Here is an 8,224-nt window from a genome sequence, read left to right as displayed (position 1 = left end):
TCCCTCTCCCTCTCTCTCTTTCTCTTTCTCTCTCTCTCTCTCTCTCTCCCTCTCCCTCTCCCCTTATGCTCTGCACATTTCTCACTTGCCCAAAGTCTACTTTGAACTTTTTAACCAAAGCACACTGCTTCGCATCAACAAGGAGGAAGTGCCACCGTGACCTCATTGGTGAACCTTCCAAGTTCTCTTTCCAGGTATTGCCCCAACATAGAAGCAGGAATTCCTGTGGAAAATATATAGGTTTGGATAAAAGAATGGGGAAGGGCACTGAGACCCCCAGACAAGGGCTCTCCTGGGGAGACATTGACATAGGTAAATGGTTAACAAAAGGGAGGATTTCTCTCTGTTCTCCCGCCTCTGCCAGAGAATTCACCTTTAACCATTGACCTTTCTTTGAGGTGTGAGATCTGAACAAAGTCGAACACAGTCATGGATGGTTAAATACCCATCGTTCCTTTCTGCCCCTACCTCTGCCCCCGCCTTCTCAGAAGCCGGTCTGAGTATTCGGCCTACCTGCTAGGTTTGATGGCTGACTGCTAACAGAGGAAAGACACCCATACACACAGAAAATGAAAGTTGGAAATGACCTTCTAACCCTTTAGGAATCCAGAACCCCTGCTTTAAAGCAAAGGAGAATGCTGTACCAGGAAGGCCACGCCATGCCAATCCGGTTGAATTTAGGAGAAGAAAGCATTTCCGAGCACCTGTACCAGAATCAACTGTCCAGCCTCTGACATTTGGTGATTTCTTCCTGCCCATTTCTCTTTCTGCACTACCCCTGCCCCCAGAGACTCGCAGGCCCACTGCATAAGACAATTTTAAATTTACTGGCAGAATCCCTCAGCACCAGTCTTCACAGACCTCCCCCGATTTTCCCCCCACATATGTTTTATTTAATGTAGCTCAATAGCTTGTGATTCCACCCCTCTATGTACATAATTGGGTTTGGAGAGAACCGACATCCAGTTGCTTCATTTGTTTAGGATGACTTTTTCCATTCTGGGCCCCCTGTGCTCATTTTACTGGCATGTTCCCATCATCTCCAGGCTCCAGTTGGCAAGGACCAGTGTGCCATCCCTACTTCGATGTGTGTGACTGTTGCAGGCCGTAGGGGTGGGTTGGGGGGAGGGGTGGTCTAAGCCTATCAGTGCCCTCGCCTCCATCCAGGCATGGGCTGAGTCCTTGGAAGGCTTGGGAAATTCTTTGGTTTCATACTTTATTCATCCCCAAGCCACTGAGAGCTGAATATGAGCGTATAGTTCATGCATTTGAGCACGTCTCCATGATCGTTCCCTAAGCAGCCCAGCCACACTGCCAAAGCAGCTTTGGACTTCAGGCCTGGTTTCTACATCCTTGGAACCTGAGAAGAAGAAAACCTGAGGGTCTACCTAAAATGCGGGCCCTACCTCCACATTCTTCCCTGTGTGGCAGGCAGGCAGGCAGGCAGGCCTGTACGCACTCAAGAGTCAGGAGTCGAGAGGAGCAATAGAGGGAACGGTGATACCGGTTTAAGCTAGTGAGAAACAATGTAAAGCCCTAGATGCTCTGTGCCTTGGAACAGACGGCGAACACCCCCTGCAAAGCTCTCAGTGGTCCAACCAGATTTCAATATCTCCTGCCCTTGATCTCGGCTCTTGCGGCTCTCCTAAGGGTCCACGTTATGATCCCCTTTAAAGAAATATTTTATTTTCAATACAGACACAGCTCTTGATGTAGCAGTAAAAACCACCACCCCTGAGAGACACATGACTGTGAAGTGTGTTGGTATGTAACCTCTTGTCTTTGCCTATGTGCAAAGCTTTGTCCCACTGCTCTTTTTGTCTCTTAAGAGGTTGCCTCCCTACCCCCTGGCGCTCAGGCTTCAGGAGGCATTGGAGTGAGGGCAAGAGGTCAGCTTAGACAGGAGATATCTTCTGGCGACGGACTGGTTTGGGATGGGGAGTGATTGCCAGTCTTCACCCAACAAGAGTTTCTTTGAGAATCTCACTCCCTGCCCCCCACTTTTAAGATGGAAGTCAAATTTTCGGATTCTGCTGTGCAGAGCAGAGAGGTCACTAGGCTCTAATGCATTTACCATTGACTGCCCCTCTTGTAGTGCGTCTATTAGTGAGTAATTTGATTTGTACCTATTCATTTGCAGTCCCTGCAGGAGCCTGGAGCTGGCCCCTAGTATAATTGGTGCTGTCTCTATTTTTACATCATTAGATTAGCCCCGACTCCTGGCCACTTGTTGTCTGCGCTTGTCTGTCCATTTATACAACCTAATGTAACACAAAATTCATTACTGATCACATTACTTTCAACTCTGAAGCCAACCTTGTGATAAACATTTGGTTAACCCCTTCCTACCCACAGGAGGGCTGACAGAACAAATGCACTTCCACTCGACAGGCAAATCAATATCTTAATACACCAAAGTGGAATTGCATTTCTAGATTTGTTATTCCTCCTGGAGGAGCAAATGGAAAGGCTCTTCTGAGCTAGCTGAATTGAATAATGAATAGAGCCCCGGCACCAGCAGCCAGTCTGTGAACGGAGCACAAAGGCAAACGCCGCATCCGCCCAGCTTTTTCATCTGGACGGGCGGCACCGCAGCAATTAATTGAGACCTGTGCTTCTCTCTCCGCCAGAGCGTAGACTGGGACCCTGACAGGGGCAACGGAGACTGTGGCGCCACCGCCATTCTCTTTAGTAGGCTTGGCCCAGGACAACTGGACCAGGAGCCGGGTTCGTCTCTTTAAGACCTTCATCAATGATATGAAGGTACCAGACACACGGGCCTGGCACTGATGCCACCAAGAAATTAAATCCGTGACTAAGCTAAAGTTCACCACTTGGAACCAAATACACAAAATGATTTCTATTTAGAGCCAGGTTGGCGATGTTGGGATTGGTTGGTTCGCACCAGCTTCCGTGTGCGTGCGCCTGTCCCCGGGGGCCATGTGCACCGCCCGAATGTGGTCCTGGTTCTGTGGTCGGGGTGTTGGTCAGCAGCGTGGGGGACTCTAGCATGGGAGCTGGCCAAGATTCTTAAAGGGACCTCCACACAGCTCAGTTTAGTCTAGAAAATTATCCCCTGCCCCTACCCTGGTTATGCCCTCCTCAGCCCTTGTTCGTCTCTGGGTAGCATCCACACCCACTATAAGTCATTAATGGGCAGGACAGGTTGTTTCTAAAGGAAAAATACCCTGACTTATTAAGAAACTCTCATAAAGCCTATACTACAATAATTAGAAAAATAGGCATAGAGGAAGTAGAATGGAACCCATTACCATGAAAGTCATAAATCCTAAAATAAAAAGAAACCATAAACTGAAGATACTCGGTTGGAAATGGAAGCTGAAAAAAGCAGCCTGTCTAGAGGACATTCTGCTTACATTCGGGAAAGGCCTGAATGGGAGGCTGAAGAGAGGCACGAAGCCTCCTTTCTGTTGAGCGGGACTCCCTCCCACTCCTCTGGGGACTGCCCCTTGGACCCTGCTTCCCATTTACTGGTTCGGAGTCTCGGCAGGCCAGAAATGGCCAGCAATCCTATGAGACACGGGGTCCTACGGATTCTCTGAGCAGGCTCAGATGCCGCCCTTGGCCTTCTCCATTCCTCCAGCATTTCTCATGCCTCCCCTCCTACGTGCATCTGGGAGGGCGGGGGGGTGGGAGGTAGAGAGGGGCAGGCTGCCTCCTTGCAGCAGTCCGGGGGCTGCAAGGTGAGAGGTCAGAGGTGCGGTGGGGCTGCCTCACCCTGCCTCTACTGTGGGGAGCCCCCTTCCCACCGAGGGGCTGTAGAGCCTGACTGGAGACTCCAGAATTAAAACTCTTAGTACCTCCTATTGTGAGAAACTACAGAGAGGGGATCCCTTGACCGGGTATTACAAGATACCTCACATCTAGGCAGTGCTGGAGGACACTGATGTGTCACCGAGGAGAGCCTGGGTGCAGCAGCTGTCTCCTCCTCAGGGCCACTCACCTCCCCGCCCCCACCCAACCCACAGTGCACTAACTTGTTCAGTCAGGAGCCTGCTGTTTTGGCCTCAGCTGTTAATCCTCTCAGGTGGGTAAGTGGGACAGTGGGGAGGGAGGCTCTGTGTAGCCCACACTGGGCCCCAGCCCCATCAGCTCTAGCGAACAGATCAGAGCACAGGCCTCTCTGCCATTGCAGAATAGGACGGACTAGTGGCAGGGAGGAGAGTGGGTCAGCGGTGGAATGAGAGACTGTGATTTCTTAACCTTGATGGAAAGAGGGGGAAAGCCACATCTTACCAAACTCTTCCGCTGCCTCATAGAGAATTTAATTACGTTTGGACATTTGAATGAGAACCAGATGTGGCTCTGGCCCGTCGGGCCAGCAGCGTCTCTCCTGTGGTCTGCAGGCCCCTGTGCTGTCTCGCAGCCCTGGAGGGCAGCTCAGGAAGACCCGCCTAGGAGCTGGGTAGGATCTTCTGAGCTTCGAGGCTGGACTTGAGGAAATGGGCAGGGCAGGTCAAGGCCGGCTGCCAGACACCTGGTTCCACGGGAGGCTTTCCAAGCCCTGTCTCTTCATAGCCCTGCTGAGTGGGCATATTCGTGGGGCCCTCCTAGCACCCACACCTACCCCACATGCGGACGCACACACAAAGAAGTCACGTCACAGCACCTGGCCTGGCATTCTCAAGCACCAAAGACATAGCGCCGTGCTACCCAGCGCTCGATGGCATCTGCTGATGCTTTGTCCCCAGTGTGGTGCCAAGGTCCTGGAGCCAGAAAGGGCATTCAGGCCCTTCTGGGTGAGGAGCACTTATCCAGGGGCCTCAGCCTGACAATACACCAGAGACGATGGCAAAGCTGATTTTCTAACCAGGACACCACTGCAGTGACAGCGTTCTTTACACATGTTCCTGCGTGTTCTGCTTCTTAAAGCCCCTTCTCGTCCTGTTCTCTTGAGAGCCTCACACACCGGTGAGGCTGCCAGAGCAGCCCCTCCCCTCCTGCCTGACAGATGATGAAGCAGATGAGAAGTGAAGTGACTTGCCCAGGTCATTCAGCACATCTGCAGCAGAACCGGGCCTCAAGCGACTTCCCTCCCCCTACCTCAGGACTCCTCCTCCTTGCCGTCCACGGGGAGTCTCGGCTCAGGGCTGCACCTACATCTGGCGGATCTTAAGCATGGCTTCAGCCAGACTTATCAAATACCTCTGAACCAGGGAAATGTGAGCCAGGTCTGCTGAGACTGTGCCGCCCCCATGTATAATGTGTTGTGACAGGACATACTCTGCCTTGGTCAGGACTTAAAGTTATACCAATAAAGTGGCGCTGAGAGGGTTACTGCACAGGGGGCGCTGGTCGAGGCGGTCTGGGTGGGTGATCCTACTCTTTTCTCCTTTGAAGCCAAGACTCGGGAGGGCTTGGGTAATGTGAGTTTCCTGGTTGTGGAAGGTGGCAGCATTTCTGGTTCGATTTTTTTTCCCTGCCTGGGATTGGTAATGCATCATGGCTGTTGTAAGAGGGATCTGGTAAATGGCTGCAGCCCCTAGCCAGGCCAGTGCACCCTCCCACGAATGCCCACCTATGGTCATTGCTTACCAGCTGTTCAAAGGCTGTGCCAGAATCAGGCTGGGCTATGAGTTTCTCTGCCTGGAACTCAAATGCTCTGTTCCTGCTCCTGCCCCAGCAACCTTGGCAGCCATGCCAGCCTTCTTCCCTACACCACACTGCCCCACACACACACCCCGCGAGCCAGCTCCAGTGGGAGGAATGGAGGATGCTGTAAGAGACAGGGGTGTAGGGGGCAGGGCAGGGCAGGCCATGTGGTCTTGGCCTCATTCTGTGACATCCTGGGTCTCGGTACTTTGGGGGGGTCAGGAACAACAGCTGGGCAAGAAGGAAAGAAAGCACATTTGTGGGAGCCCTGTGGGTTGAAAGAGACTCCAACCAGGAAGGAAGGTGTGTGCCTGCCCACGGGCTGTGGGACTCAGGCCATGGCACCAGCTCTCAGGAAGACCAGGCTGTGTGTGTGGTGAGATCGCCAGAAGTAGGTGGTGTCAGCAGACCAGGGCTTTGTGCTCAGACATAGGTGTTAAGCCCAGAGATAACTAGGCCAGAGTTAGCCCTGCTTCTCATCTCCCAGATTTCATTAGCCCAAACCAGGATTTCTATTATCTATCTGGAAGACACTTCATCCTCAGCCCTCAGCTTCAAGAAGCCGCCCTCCAGCCTTCCACAAACTTGTCTGGGAGGGGATCAGAAACCCCTGCTGGAGGGGAAAGGTGATCCTGGCTCAGTCTCTCCCAGCCCCCATCCTCCTGAGGCTTCCCGCTGGACATGGAGGATCCCTGGTCTCTTGGCATCTAGGCAAACACTGCAGCCTGAGGGGACACTGCAGGGTGGAGCTCGGAGGGGGGCAGGAAGACGGAAGTGTAGGGGAGCCTGGCTGCCTCAGGTGCCTGTGTCTGAGTGTGAAGAAAAGCAAGGCCTCCCTACAGGCTGCTTCCTTAACTACCTGCCCTTTTAACCTCCTAAAAAGTGCCCCGGGGCTGAGGCTGGCTCCAGCCTAGTGTGTGGTCTCTTGACAGGGCTGTCAGGGTTTCTGGAAGCATTCTCAGCCAATTCCATCTCTGCCTCCCTCAGCCACACTCTGCAGGAAAGAGCGGTAGTTTCCAGGCCCAGGACTGGTGTAAGACAAGCTGTGTCTACCAGAGCCACCTCCTACTCGGCACCTGGGCCATCTCTCCAGGTTCCAGCACCAGGAAGCTGTCTATCTTGCTGAGCCCCTGCATTCTAGGCCCCCACCTCCTTAGCCCTTGTCTCAGTTTGCATAGTTGATCCCAGGCCCTGTTGTCAGGCCCCTTGCTGACAAAGTTCATTGCTTGGGGCTGACCCTGTTTGGATTCATTTACTGAACCCGCAGCAGTCCTGTGGTCCCCCGGTTCCTCTCCATGCATCCCATCCAGAGAAGATGCTGAAAAATCCCTAACTTCCTAGTCAGAGGACCCCTCCCCCACCCCCACTCCCCAGCCAAGAACCCTCACAGCAGAAGGGGATTAGAACTGTTTCTGTCTGCAAACCTCTGAGCCAGGCACTGGGCAAGATGGGGCAGTTCGACTGGCTGTTCTGTGCCCTGGGACCGCCCACTCCCCTGGGGTACCACTGAGGCCATCTCAGCCCAGGAGCTTAACCACAGGACCTGCTCATGGGAGAGAACTGGGAGGTGGATGCAGGAGGGAAATATCGATGCATGTCAACAGGGTTGGAAATTTATTTTCCAGCTTGGAAGAGGGTATTTACAAAGAGGCAAGGAGGGAAATAAAAAAGCTGTAAACACATATCTGCCATCTTCCTCCACGGGCCATTTCTTGATTAAAAAGAAAGACTCTTTCCGAAGGTCCAGTGGAGGGCAAGCTGGTGGGGGCCTGGACAGCAGAGACACCTTCTGGGGAGGGAGATGGAGAGGGACTCTGAGGTCCTATGGATAATCACAATCACTAATGCAATTGCAACAGTAATAGTAACTCATGTTTGCTGACTGGAAGCTTTAAGCACTTCGTGATGCAATCTACATGCATTATTTAATTTCATTTTTACAACCAAGCTATGAAACAGATCTTGTTATCCTCATGTGCAAGAAACTGGAGGCACAGAGATGTTGAGTAACTTACTAAAGTCCCCTCAGTAACTTACTCAAGTGTCAGGGGGCTGAACCTTATGCTCTTATCCACTTCCCTAAACTGCCTCCCCAACCTGGGCAGACCCTGTCCCTCTTGCTTTCTCAGGCCCTTAAGTAGGCGGGCTGTGGGTACAGGGTAAGACTTGGTCCTGAGGTCTAATCCTACTCCCACCAGGCCATTTGGGTGGTTAGCTTGGGACCAGGGTGTGTGGCTGCAGCCAGGGCACAATAAAAGTGCTCTGCTAATCCTTTTAATGAGCAGCATTGTGAGGCTTTAAGTACACAGAGCAGGGCTGGCTGGAGCCTCTGAGTACACCAGAGGGGCTGGGCAGTAGATGCTGCTCCATTTGAGGTGAGGTGAAGTGCCAGGACTGCCTGGAGGCTGAACCAGGGGTCCCAGGGACCCTCTTCACACACACACACTGCACTTTTACACACACCTGCACTTGCGCCTGCATGCCTTGCCGCCACTGACACTGCCTCAGTGACTCCTGAGTCCCAGAAACAAACCTCCCTGAATCCTGAGACTTGGGTTCTCCCACTGCTCGCCCCGCCCCCGCCCTCGCCCCACGAGAAGCCAGAGGGGCT

General features: G+C 52.7%; 1 protein-coding gene across 1 annotated transcript in view; it reads left to right on the top strand.

The window, feature by feature from the left end:
- BCAS3 (BCAS3 microtubule associated cell migration factor) overlaps positions 1-8,224 on the top strand; it is a 512,946-nt gene that overhangs the window by 498,755 nt on the left and 5,967 nt on the right. Inside the window, 1 exon segment of the mRNA XM_039885843.1 lies at positions 1,699-1,764. Within this exon segment, the coding sequence (XP_039741777.1) occupies positions 1,699-1,764 (66 nt within the window).

Source organism: Pteropus medius, unplaced genomic scaffold (assembly GCF_902729225.1).
Source record: "Pteropus medius unplaced genomic scaffold, Ma_sr-lr_union100, whole genome shotgun sequence".
In the NCBI taxonomy this organism is placed as follows: domain Eukaryota; kingdom Metazoa; phylum Chordata; class Mammalia; order Chiroptera; family Pteropodidae; genus Pteropus; species Pteropus medius.
Note: the sequence above shows the minus strand (reverse complement) of the source record. Positions and strands in the feature narration are given on the sequence as shown.